Genomic DNA, 14,061 nt, shown 5'->3' with positions numbered 1-14,061 from the left:
GCTTGTTCATGAGAGTTCTTAAGTTTCTTAATATATTTGATTTTAACTAGTATTAACAAAATTTAATAACATGGACCAGAGACCTTTTTTGGCAAGTTCAATCTCTTGCACATTTTTGCACACCAAGTATGCTCGAAATGGTTAAAGCCTCTGATTTTTCTTCTATGTTATTCCCTCTCTTCCTTTCGGTATTTGCATGCGAGTGTATGAATGTGGTCAATATCATGATTGGCAATGATTTCTCTTTGTTTTACAAACTCATAAAAATTTTTGGCCAACATTTTTCAAATATGAATTTTTATCTAGTCCCAAGGACATTTTCTTTGTGCATTACTGTTAAAATAAGCTAATTATTGTTTGGTTAAAATTAAAAAATAACTTAGTTAGAAATATATAAATATCTCTCACTCGATTCATTATAATCATCACATTTCAAAATTTTGTGTATGTTTTCCCTCTGTCTCTCTCGAAATAGAGCCACTCACTGAAAAACAATTAAAAATAATCAGCAAATTTTCAACTTACAAATTTGTCAAATGCTTAAAATATGTAGCAAATTTGTTGCTTAATTAAAAAAAATCGACCACCGCATGTCGTCTCTGTCATAACCTTCGTTGTCGTAAGTAGCGTTGATTAGCGATGCAACGCTGCACAACCCGTTTCTGTCATAACTTTAGTTGTTGAAAGTAGCGTTGATTGTGTCATAACTTTCGTTGTTGAAAGTAGAGTTGATTCTGTCATAACCTTCGTTGTCACAAGCAACGTTGATCAGCGATGCAACGCTGCACAACCCTGTAGAAGGACCGTTGATGGTCAAGCACGTGCATTGTGTTCGTTCCACCATCTCAAAGTTAAAGGCCGAAACGATTTTCTAAACTCACGTGGCGTACGGCCAAAAAGTCAAATGAGTATCTTTGTAGTTGGATTGAATTCGTATTAATCATATGACTCTTTTTATTAAAAGTGGGTCATAAAGTTTACGAATCTTGTTTAACAAGGGTTTTTGGAAAAGAGATATGTTATAATAATTTTATTTTTTATTTATTTTTATTAAAAAGGGTTTATTATAACAAAGTTTTTTTACATACACGTTTTTTATATAAAAATAATAATAAGGGTTTTCTTATAAAGAGTTTATCTTTAACATTTTTTTGAGAAGTTTTTTGTAAAGTTTATAAAAGGATAAATTCAGGTCTTTTGAAAAGAAATCTTAAAAAAAAAAGATGGTTTTTTCAATTTTCTAGCTCTAGTTTCTACTATTTATAGGGAAGGATTATGATGTGTAGGTCATTATGATGTTGACCATGTTGCAAGCTCGTGATGTTTGAGATTATGTCTAGTCTAAGTTTTTAGAACCTAAGGATGAAGCAGAAGAATGAGCTCTCACTAATGCAGAGAGGGATCTATGGAAGAAAGACAAGAAGAAGAATGCACAAGTGTTGCAACTTATCCAGCAATGAGTGGACCAAGAAGTGTTCCTGAAGATTATGATCACGTCTTCAACAAAGGAAGCATGGGATACCTTGGCAACAAGCTATAAAGGTATGGCAAAAGTCAATATTGTTAAGTTGAAGAATACTAGGAGAGATTTTGAAAGTTTGTTGATGAAGGAGACAAAGGACATCGATTCTTTCATCAATCTGGTCATGACTGTCATAAATTAGTTAAAAATTTATTGTGAAGAAATCAAAGTTTTGGGTCCCTATAATACTAGTGATTACCCCATTACTATTGTAGTTATACCCCTTATTAATATTGTTGTGCCCCTATTTCCCCCATATTGTTATTACTGTGCCCCATAGAATCCCTCTATTGTTATTTTTGTGGCTTTATATTATTATTGTTAGGTCGGCTGGATTATATTGTGACTCCTTAGACTCCTATATATAGAAAGGAGGTTTTTTCATTTGAATCATCCAAGAATTGTTCATTTATGTAATGTAAAGGAGGTTTCCCCCTCGAAGAGGCTGAATTCTAAGGCGTTGATCTATCTTTTCTATCTTTTCTTGAGCTGGTTTCATAACATTTGGTATCAGAGCTTTGGATTCTAGGGTTTCGCTGCTCCAAACAGGTCATCGTGGCATTTTCGCTATAACTTTTTTTCTGTGACGTTTCAGAAGTCGCAAAAAAAACCCATTTGAGAAGAAATCGCGCTGAACCTTGGGTCCGAATTTCAGAGCTTTTCGCGCGATATTTGCGGAGATATGATCTGAGGAAGTTGGTCTTTTTGCAGACTCCTGAATTACATTCAAAACAGGTGACCTGGGGAAAATCGTCATAACTTTCTCTCTGGGGATCGGATTGAAATTTCGTAAGAAGGTACAGAAAGAGGACGGACTGTAGTTTCTTTTGTGCATGTTTTAGATCCAAAGGTCGAAACAGTGACTCGTGGCACGTCGTACAAGTTCGCTCTACTGAACTAGTCTATAAGCAAGTCACTGTGGGAGATTTCACATAACTCTTCCTTGGAGAATCCAATTTGGGTCAGACTTGTGGCATTGGAAAGAGGACACAGAGGGCTACTACAGGTCACAAATTTAGAACTAGATGATTGGAAAGTACAGAGATACATCAGAGGCAATATCGAGCTCCTACAAAGTGAAAAAAGGTGTGTAGATTTTCTTAAATTTTTGCTTAAGCTTGGTTTGAAAATTTATTTTGAAGGAATTCAAAGGGCATAGTAAAGCATTATTATCGGTAACTGATGCCCCGAGGAAAGAAAATGCAAACACCTAGTAAGGAACCTGAAAGCTCTAGCATGACTCATGAAGAAGAGGAAGAAATGCAACATGATATATCAAAATTACAAGACCAAGTGCAACAACTGTCCCTTGCACAAAAAGGAACAGAATCTAAGATGGATGTTTAAAGAAAGGTGTAGAAGCTAAGATGATTGACGTGGAAGCTAAGATGGATGATTTGAAGATAGATTTGAAGACAGACATGGACGAATTGAAGATAAATATGAATAAGTTGCTACAAGAAATGGTCACTAAGGGTGAAAGGGTAGTAAAGGAAACTCATGATGAGAACAAAAGAAATGTTAATCATGATTCCATAGACTCTAATGTTGGATCGAAGACTCACCATATTCCAAAAATCGATATGAGGAAGTTTGATGGCAAGGATCCCGCCACATGGATATTACAGATGGAGCAATTCTTCGATCTCAATAATGTGCAAAACACACAAAAGGTACGTATGGCAACTTTATATTTGGAACCAAATCAGTTTGTATGGTATCAATGGCTTTGCTCTCGTAAACAATTTATCACTTGGGCAATTTTTACGGAAGAATTGATAGCACATTATGAGGATACAAAAAGCAACACTTTTTTTAGCCAATTGATAAGTCTCAAACAAAAGGGTTCAATAATGGAGCACATTGAGGAGTTCCAAAAATTGAACATAAGGGTAAAAGATATTCCAGAGGAGCATAGGATTGATGTGTTCATAGGGTCTTTAAAGGATAATATCCAACATGATGTTCGCCTTTGGGAACCTGATTCATTAGAGAAGGCATTCAGGTTAGCAAGAAAAATGGAAAGCAAAATTATGGCAACCAGGAAGCATACCACTCACAACTATAAAGACGGAAGTGTTGTTGCCCTAGTCTTCCACAACCTATAAGGTTGACACCACAACAATTGGAAGAAAAAAGAGCAAAAGGGCTTTGTTACAGTTGTGATAGCAAATACACTAAAGGTCATAAGTGTGCTGAGAAGAAATTATTCTACATAGATTGTGAAGAGGAAGAAGAAAAGGAGCAAGAAAGGTCAAAAGAAGAGGATATACTCCAGGAACAAAGCCTAGATGAAGAACAAATAAATCCGACCATATCTTGTAATGCATTGGCGGGAATTACCACTCCTCAAACCATCAAGATAGAAGGACAAATCAAGAAGAAAAAGGTAATAGTGTTGATTGATTCAGGAAGCACCCACAATTTTATTCATTGTAAGGTAGCAAAAGAATTGAATTGCTTCCTATATCCAGCACCAGAGTGTCAAGTGATGATTGCAAATGGAGGAACAATAAATTGCTCTGGAAAGTGCCATAATATCAAGCTATCCATGGGAGAATATGTATTGACTAGCCCAATGCTTTCCATTCCAATGGGAGGTGCTGATGTTGTACTAGGAGTCCAATGGCTACAATCCTTGGGTACAATAGCTTTTAATTTTCAAGAACTTTTCATCAAATTTTCTACGGAAGGAAAGGAAGTTGAATTAAGGGGTATTGCAGGGAAACCAGGAAAGATAATCAGCTCTAATGGTATGACAAAGCTTCTAAAAAAGGAGCAAAGAGGTGTAATTGCACAATTATGTTCGCTAGATGTTTCCACATTGGAATCATCTATTTCTCCAGATCTCCAAAAAGTCCTGGACAATCATTCCAAGGTATTTGAGACTCCCAAAGGTCTCCCACCTATGCGTGATCATGATCATGCTATTCATCTGATTCCAGGAAGTGTTCCTCCAAACATCAGGCCGTACAGATATCCCTATGTCCAAAAAAGTGAAATTGAACGTATGGTTGCAGAAATGCTAGAGGCTGGTATAATTCAACCGAGTCAAAGTTCTTTCTCTGCTCCAGTAGTATTGGTGCACAAGAAGGATGGATCATGGCGCATGTGTCCGGATTATAGGGAGCTCAACAAGCTCACTATTAAAGATAAGTTCCCCATTCCTGTCATTGATGAATTACTGGATGAATTGCATGGATCAATTTACTTCACCAAGTTGGATCTTCGTTCAGGATATCATCAAATCAGAATGAAGATTGAAGACATTCCGAAAACAACATTTAGAACTCATGAGGGTCATTATGAATTTTTGGTCATGCCTTTTGGCCTTACCAATGCACCTTCAACATTTCAAGGTTTGATGAATTCAATTTTCAAACCATTCCTTAGAAAATTTGTGTTAGTATTTTTTGATGATATACTAATCTACAGCAAGTCTTGGAAGGATCATGTTGAACATGTTGACAGGGTGCTACAACTATTGGAGGAGAAACAATTATATGCAAAAAGATCCAAATGTTTCTTTGGAGTCCAGGAGGTGGAATATTTGGGTCATATTGTATCTCATGAAGGAGTTAAGGTAGACCCTAGCAAAATTAAAGCCATTAAGGAATGGAAAATCCCCACATCCATAAAGCATCTGCGAGGATTTCTTGGGTTGACAGGGTATTATCGCAAGTTTGTTAAGAATTATGGGAGAATAGCAGCACCTCTAACAACATTATTGAAGAAAGATTCATTTTCATGGACTCCGGAAGCAACAAAGGCCTTTGAACATCTTAAAGAGGCAATGTGCCAAGCACCGGTCTTAGCTACACCGGACTTCACAAAAACCTTTATTGTGGAATGTGATGCTTCAGGAAATGGAATTGGTGTTGTTCTAATGCAAGATGAAAGACCCATTGCTTTTGAAAGTCGTCCAATCAAGGGAAAGTTTTTAAGCAAAGCTATTTATGAGAAGGAAATGTTGGCAATACTCCATGCACTTAAGAAATGGCGACCCTACCTAATGGGAAGACACTTCAAGGTAAAAACGGATCATGATAGCCTTAAATACTTTTTAGAACAAAGATTATCCTCTGAAGAGCAACAAAAGTGGGTCACAAAGATGTTGGGTTATGACTTTGAAATCATCTACAAAAAAGGGAAGCAAAATGTGGTGGCAGATGCACTCTCAAGAAAGGATGAGGATGTGGAAGCATTGTTGTGTGCCATTTCTATTATCCAACCAGATTGGATAAACGAAGCAAGGGAGGAATGGAAGAATGACGAAGAAGTGTGGGCACTTATTCGAAAGCTACAACAAGATTCCAGTACTTCTGATACATTTAGCTGGAAAAATGATTCGTTATGGTACAAAGATCGCTTATACCTCTGTAAGAATTCCCAGCTAAAACAAAAGATTCTTATGGAATTGCACACTTCTCCCTTAGGAGGGCACTCAGGATTTTTAAAAACTTACCACAGGGTTAAGAAGGAATTTTTTTGGGATGGCCTTAAATCAGATATTCAAAAGTTTGTGGCGGAATGTTTGGTTTGCCAACAAAATAAAGTTGAAACAATTAAGACACCGGGTCTATTACAACCTTTATCCATTCCAAGCCAACGTTGGGAGGAGGTTTCAATGGATTTTATCACAGGTTTACCCAAGTCTGAGGGAAAGAGTGTCATCATGGTGGTAGTTGACAGACTTACCAAGTATGCACACTTTTGTGCATTATCACATCCATTTAAAGCCAGTACAGTTTCTACTGCATTTATGGAAACAATTCAAAAGCTACATGGAAACCCAAAGATTATTGTAAGTGACAGAGATCCCATTTTCACTGGAAATTTTTGGACAGAATTATTTTCTTGTCTTGGTACTCAGTTAGCTCATAGCTCATCTTATCATCCTCAATCTGATGGGCAAACTGAGATAGTAAACAAATGTTTGGAAGGATATCTTCGTTGCTTTGTATCTGATAAACAGACACAATGGGTCAAATGGTTGCCTCTGGCTGAATGGTGGTATAACACTTCCTTCCATACAACAACAAAAATGACCCCATTTATGGCACTTTATGGGTATCAACCACCATCCATCACATCATATTTAAGAGAAAATTCTAAGGTTCAGGCAGTGGAACATCACATCGAACATCAACAACAAGTCCTCCAACTCTTAAAGGATAACCTCGTGTTGGCACAAAATAGAATGAAACAACAGGCAGATCAACATCGCAGTGAAAGAAGTTTTGATGTAGGTGATTGGGTATTCCTACGGCTACAACCATATAAGCAAATGTCCCTCAAGCAAGCTAAGAAGGATAATAAATTATCACCAAAGTATTATGGTCCGTACAAGGTGTTGCAAAAGATTGGTACTATGGCATACAAATTGGAGCTTCCTGCAGCTTCTCGATTGCACCCAGTTTTCCATGTTTCATGTTTAAAGAAGGTTATAGGCGACAAGCTCCCAGTTCAAACAATATTGCCAGAACTTGACGAGGAAGGAAAAATTATATTGGAACCGGAAGCAGTCACAGAAACAAGAACTCGACAGCTACGAAATCGATCAATTTCAGAGTATCTTATCAAGTGGAAGAACTTATCCGCTGAAGATTCCACATGGGAGGATGAGAATTTTATGCAGAAGTATCCAGAACTACTCAAGCGTTGAGGACAACACTTTTTTGAAGGAGAGGGGCATGTTGGGTCCCTATAATACTAGTGATTACCCCATTACTATTGTAGTTATACCCCTTATTAATATTGTTGTGCCCCTATTACCCCCATATTGTTATTATTGTGCCCCATAGAATCCCTCTATTGTTATTTTTGTGGCTTTATATTATTATTGTTAGGTCGGCTGGATTATATTGTGACTCCTTAGACTCCTATATATAGAAAGGAGGTTTTGTCATTTGAATCATCCAAGAATTGTTCATTTATGTAATGTAAAGGAGGTTGCCCCCTCGAAGAGGCTGAATTCTAAGGCGTTGATCTATCTTTTCTATCTTTTCTTGAGCTGGTTTCATAACACAAAGATCAAATAATGGTTGAGAAGGTCCTTAGATCTTTGTCTATCGAATTTGATGTTGTGGTAGCTGCCATAAAAGAAGCCAAGGTTTTGACTTCACTAACAGTTGATGAGTTGATGGGATCAATCCTATCACAAGAGGCAAAGAATTTGAAATAAGGAATCCACTTTAGAAACCACTTTCAAAAGCTACGCTTCTATTTCAAGAGACAGAGGTCAAGGCAGAAGTAAATCGAGAGGCAGAGGACGAGCAATCAAAAGCTTACAAATTGTATAACCCTGTCACCAAGAAGACCATAATTAGCAGAGATGTTGTGTTCAAGGAACAAGAGTCATGGAATGGGTCTGCAGAAAAAACAGTTGATGCACAAGTGCCACTAATGGAATAAGATGATGCAACAGAAAAAGAGCAACAAGAATTGCATGTGAAGACACCAAACAAAGACACACCAACAAGGACTCCAAGATTTTATGAGCAACATGGATCTTCAAGCAGATCAACATATTGAGATTCTCCCAGCAATCAATCAGGTGATGAATTAAGCAATAGTAAGAGAAAGATGAGAAGTATGAAAGATATTTATGATGATTTGGATGTTAGTTCAAATTTTGATTTGTTGTCATTCCAACCTTCTTCATTTCAAGAAGCAATTAGAGATGAAATTTGGGTGTAATCCATGGATGAAGAAATTGAAGCTATTGAAAAGAATAATACATGGGATTTGGTTGATTTTCCAAAGGACAAAAAATCTCTTTGGTGTGAAATGGGCGTACAAGACAAAGTTGAATGAGAAATGTAAAATTGATAGATTTAAAGCAATACTTGTAGCAAAAGGATTCTCGCAGTAACCATGAATAAATTTTGGAGAAACGTTTGCTCGGTAGCCAGATTGGATAGTGTAAGAGAAGTTCTAGCCATAACAACTCATAACAACTGGAAAATATATCAGATGGATGTGAAATCAACCTTCTTGAATGGAATTCTAGAAGAAGAAATTTATGTGTAGCAACCTCTAGGATATGAAGTTGAAGGTAAAGAAGATAAAGTTTATAGGTTGAAGAAAGTGCTCCATGGACTCAAGATAGCACTTAGAGCTTGGTATATTATAATTGATAGCTACATGATCAAGAATGGATTTTGCAAAATAAACATTGAGCCTACCTTGTACACAAAGGTAAATGAGTGTGGAAAATTTTTGATTGTTTGCTTATATGGTAATGACATGATTTATACAGGTGACGTTGAATAGGATGCATTTAAAGCAGCCATGATGAAATAATTTGAGATGATAGATCTTGGTCTCATGAAATATTTTCTTGGCATAGAAGTTGAGCAATATTAAAAAGGAATTTTTATTTGTCAAAATAAATATGTTAGAGATTTGTTGAACAGATTCAGCATGGAAAATTGCAAATATGTCCCTACACCAGTTGCAATAGGTACAAAGTTAAGTAAGGATGATGAAGGATTAGATTTCAATCCAACTCTCTTCAAAAGATTGGTTGGCAGCCTCATGTATCTCATAGCTTTAAGCTCAAATATTATGCAAGGAGTGAGTTTGATTTCCATATTTATGGAGACTCCAAAAGACAAACATTGTAGTGATGGAAAAATCATTTTATGATACATAAAAAGAACTAGAGATTGTGGCATAATGTATGCAAGCACATAGAAGAAGGATTTGATTGGGTACATAGACAATGATTTTGCAGGCAATTTGGATGATAGGAAGAGAACTTCTAGTTATGTGTTCCATCTTGGTTCAGGTGTGTTTTCATGGGCATATAAGAAGCAACCTATTGTGACACTTTTGTCAGCAGAAGTTGAATATGTAGTAACAACATCAGTAACATGTCAGGTAGTATGGTTAAGAGGAGTATTTGATGGATTCGAGTAGAAACAACAAGGATCAACAAAAATATATTGTGAAAACACCTCGGTGATTGCATTATCCAAGAATAGTGTTTTTCATCAAAAGAGCAAGCACATTGATACTAGATGCCATTTTATTAGAGAACTTGTGAGCGATGGAGAAGTTCACTTGAAGCCTTTTAAATCTAGCGATCACTTGGATGATATATTTACTAATTCATTAGCAAAAGATGTGTTTGAGTTTCACAAAAGAAACTTGGGTGTTGTAAGCGGAGCTGAGACATAGACCAACAGACATGTTTGAGTTGTCATGTGTCATGTCTTAGTTTAGCAGTCATAATTAAGGGGGAGGGTTAAAAAAAGCTAATTACTCCCGCATGAGGAGTTGGCTAAAATTAGAGAGTCAATTAACTGAGCATTGAGTCAAGTCGAGTTAAGTCATAGTCGAATTTAGTTTGTTGTTGCATGTCAAGTTATTATAGGTGAGTTGCTAGTTGGAAACATATAAATATCCCTCACCAGGTTCATTGTAATCATCAAGTTTTTGTGTGATCAATAAAAGAGACGAAACTCGTGTGTTTTGTGTGTTAAATTTGTGTTTTTCCTCCTCAGCCTTTCCAACAGTTACGACATGAAGCTCTGGAGGTTATAAAGATTCGACCTTATAATGTATGGCGTATGATTAAAGGCCCAGTTACAATGACCATGGCTATTAATTTAACCATCATCGTATTAACAAATTTGCCAACAAATGTGGTTATAGTTTGAATATAATTATGGCCCAAAATTGTTAACTTGATGTTATAGAATAAGTTACCTATTGATCTTACTTTTCCCATCGATCACTCGTAGGGTTATGTAATTTGAATTTGGTGCTTAATAAATATTTTTCGCCTTCAATTGAGATAAACCTACATCATTTTTTTTTATCTCAGACCTAACGAATTTGTTTTTTAAATATCCTACCACATGAGGGAGCCCTTGAGGCCTGAGGGATTTGGGAAAAAAAACCCATGGGAAGGACATGCACATAAATTTGATTTATTTTCGCTCATATAATTCTATAACTTATCACACAACTGGAATAATAGAACTTTTCTCATCCCAGTCATTTTGATTCTCAAAGGTTTTGTGTTTTTTAGGTATGTTTGTAAAAATAATTTTTTTTTACACATGTGCATAGAAATGTGCATTCATATTGTTACACAGTAATTTGTCACTGTCTCCCTGTCAGTCACCCTACTGTGTCAAGAATTCACAATAATCAAGTTCATGCCTTCTGAACTGGCCAAAAACCCACTTTTTCCAAAGTTTTCCTCATCAGCGCATCTGTTTCTAAAATACCCGCGCTGACTGGCGCTTCATAACAAACCACGTGCGCTGCCAGCGCGGAAGCACACGGCTTTTCTGCGCTGATCGAATTTCATGACCAGCGCAGCCTATGTTTGTATCAACCCACGCTGACCACAGCTTGACCATTATTGCCTTGCGACGTCAGCGCGCCAGACCAGTTATGCACCCGCGCTGATCCAGTTTGGGTGAATTTGTTCCAACAACCAGCCTTCCAGATAACTACAGGCTTGGTTGTTAGTCTTGTGAATGTCGCCTCCCTTCTATGGCATGTCTGTTCGACCCTTTGAAACTACTTCCCTTGGAGCTAAGCTCATCCTTCCACCATTCAAGGAGACTCCTTCTCCTATATAAACCTCTACCATTACCATGAGCAGCGAGTTGGATAGTTTGGAGTAGCTTGGATTGTGTGGAGCTTATAGTGCTTAGATTGCTGCTACTATAGGTAGTGGGTGTGATAAGTGTGGAAGTGATTGATAGCTTAGGGAAGGTTGTGTTGAGTTGCTTGTGTGAGAGAGAGAGTTTCTTGTCTTGGGAGAATCATTTCCAAAGGTGAATGCTTAAGAGACTTGCTGACTGGGCCCTCCTGAGAAGGATATCGACGTCAGAACACTTGGTTGTACTCTTCTCTGTTTTGATTAATAATAGATGACTACTATTATTGATCCATTCTCGTTTGTCTATGCGATGATTAATGTGAATTACATCCTTTCTAACTGATGTATAGTTGCTTTTATTAGATTTCATGCTTATGTTTTTCTTCTCTTCGTGTGTTCAGGTATCTATTCGCGGAGATCGCGAAGGATCGTGACCAGCTAGAACAAAGGAGCGAAGGTGGCATCTCTTCGTCAAACAACAGCGTTGGAATCCAAGTAGGTGTTCTTTGCCTACCTTTTAATTGCAATTAGGAGCTTTCATAGTAGCATTGACTGATTTTTGCTAGACCCACTCTGGGCTAGTAGGGATCGCCTCTATCCGTAGAGGGGATTTGCCTCTCCAACAATTTGGCGACTCTGCTGGGGAGTTCAGCCTTTTGTCTCTTGAGTCCACTTTTGTGTTTGAATTGGACTGTTCTCTCTTTTCGAGATTGGAGTTTGGTTCTCTGCTTTTTAGACTTCCTGGTTCAGTCTGGGAGGTGTATAAATTGTTTAAAGAGTTATGGCCTTGGTTTGGGAGTCTTTGGCTTGTTTTTGCCTCTTTTTTACCCTCAGCGCGGTTTATATCAAAACAGTTGCGCTGACAGCGCATACTTGTTTCTTTAAACCTGTTGTCATCACGCTTGTACGTATAACAGTCGCGACGGTTCTGAAATTGAACCAGCGCGCTTTATCCGTGTCCTTCCGCGCTGACAGCGCCAAGTTGCTACGCGTGACCTAGTTTCAGCGCACAGTTGCTGAGCGCTACCCGCGCTGATCCTGTAAAATTCAAATTGTCTCAGTTTTACCTCCTGAGCCTGTTGGTTTGTCTTTCTCCAGCTCTTTCTACTTGGTTTGTGGCTTGATATTCATTGTTTGAACTGTTGCACACTTGCTTGCAAAGCCTTGTCGAACGAATTTCGTTTTTGTGACCCGTGACCTAGTGCCATCGCCCAGTTTCCACTGGACCGACCTTGTTTTGTTCACTTGTTCGCAAAAGTTCGTTGCTGCTTGCCTTTGCTAGTACGCGAAACCTTCCTTTTTGCTTTCTTTGCTCGGTTGTTTAGGTGGTTGTCCTCGAACCAGTCTTTCGGTTGTTTCGGTCACTCCTCACCACCCAGACATAGATTACAATTGCTTGGGTTCAACCAGCTCTTTTCACGCTTGTTGTGTGTTCCATTGAGTGATTTTTTGTGTTCTTTACTCAGTGTTATCGTCTCTCAAAATTCATTGTAAGTGCATTATGTCATTGAAAAGAAAATCGAACTAAAATCTTTTGCATTCAATAGTTAATCAAAGGAAGAGCTTTTTGTTAATTTGCATTCTCAAAGGAAAAGTCTCATTTCTTTGTCATTAGCTGCATTAGATTGTTTGATTGTTTGAGCTCGTTTTGTTTGATTGAAAGCTCTTAACCTTCTCATAGTTAGAATTCATCGAACGAAATGGTATCCTTTGGCATATAGCTTGCATCTAGGTAATTGTGAGAGATCACACGATAGGGCCTGAAATCGAAACTTAATTTCAAGATCAACCATAAAATGAACTGAATAAACCTAAAAACGCATTGGAACTTAACGCAAACATCTAGAGGTCTAGGTTAGAGACGTGTTCCGGCGTCTTTAAACATAGTCACTGTTGTTTCACATTACGGTTGGGTGATTCCTCCTTCTGTGACTCGATAGTGGTCTAACACGGACTGTGCTCCCACGTACCGTCGCGTATATGGGGAGACCCCACTAGGCTTTTATCCTTGATCCATAGGAAGCCGAGTCTGCCGCCTTGTGAACTGTAACGCACCGAACTCAGCATTCGGGAAGATTGACTGTAGTACGGAAAGTCCTTGGCTCTCATACGATTGCTGAGGTGTATAAGCAGTTTTACGGGTCGCTTGGTAAACCCTTTACCTAGAGTCTCCAGAGCAGTCACTTTTGATCCTTTTCGGACTCCCTAAAAGAAAAGGTGCCTGTGAGCGTCTTGTCACTTCGTGCTCATTAAACATTCGAAGGAGACTGGAGTCATCTTTTCGTCCTTTTCTCGACTCTTGAAACATGAAAAGGTCAAGTTTGGTTCCTGTGTCTTAAAATTTATTCGGCCACGATAACATTTCCTGGTTAGATCTTGTGTGCGTTAGCTTGAGTAGGGTCTTTATCGTTAGTTTTCCTTAGGTTTTCTAAAGGGTCTTGTCATCCTGGCTGACCCGTCAACTCCCGGTCCGAGTGATCAAGGTTCTCCATCTTCTGTTGCTCCTGAGACACCAGTTGTAAGCGGTACTCTTCCTGTTGTCCCGAGTATCCAGCCTATCAACGTACGTGCCCCGGGCGACGAAGATTACATAGAAGATTGGAATCCTATCTGGGAGCCTGACAGCGACCATACCCCTCGTACTCCTCGCGGTATGTCGTCTCCGATGTCCACTTCCCACATGGATGAGACATCTCCCAGCACAGGTGAGACACCCGTGGTGTCGGACATTGAAACTCCGATCCCAGCTACTTCTCCACTCCCTCCACGATATCAGTCAGTGAGGGATAGGATAGCTGCTAGAACTACTTCTACGACTATATGGGATCCTAGTCTTATTGCCACCACGGGGCCCTTCATTTCGCGACCTCTTAATACGCCTATTTCCTCAGTTCGTAATACGCCCGTTACCTCA

General features: G+C 38.4%; 1 protein-coding gene across 1 annotated transcript in view; it reads right to left on the bottom strand.

Annotated features, from left to right (window-relative positions):
• Window positions 1–425: 425 nt before the first annotated feature.
• LOC149199035 (uncharacterized) overlaps window positions 426–14,061 on the bottom strand; it is a 122,018-nt gene continuing 108,382 nt past the window's right edge. The window contains exon 3 of the mRNA XM_089400436.1: window positions 426–484. Coding sequence (XP_089256562.1) covers window positions 426–484 — 59 coding nt within the window. The remainder of the gene's footprint in view (window positions 485–14,061) is intronic.

This window comes from Pinus tabuliformis, chromosome 2_1 (genome assembly GCF_031772625.1).
Source record: "Pinus tabuliformis cultivar Carrire ecotype Pingquan chromosome 2_1, CPIR1, whole genome shotgun sequence".
In the NCBI taxonomy this organism is placed as follows: Eukaryota; Viridiplantae; Streptophyta; class Pinopsida; order Pinales; family Pinaceae; genus Pinus; species Pinus tabuliformis.
The sequence above is the reverse complement of the archived record's forward strand: the minus strand, read 5'-3'. Positions and strand labels throughout refer to the sequence as shown.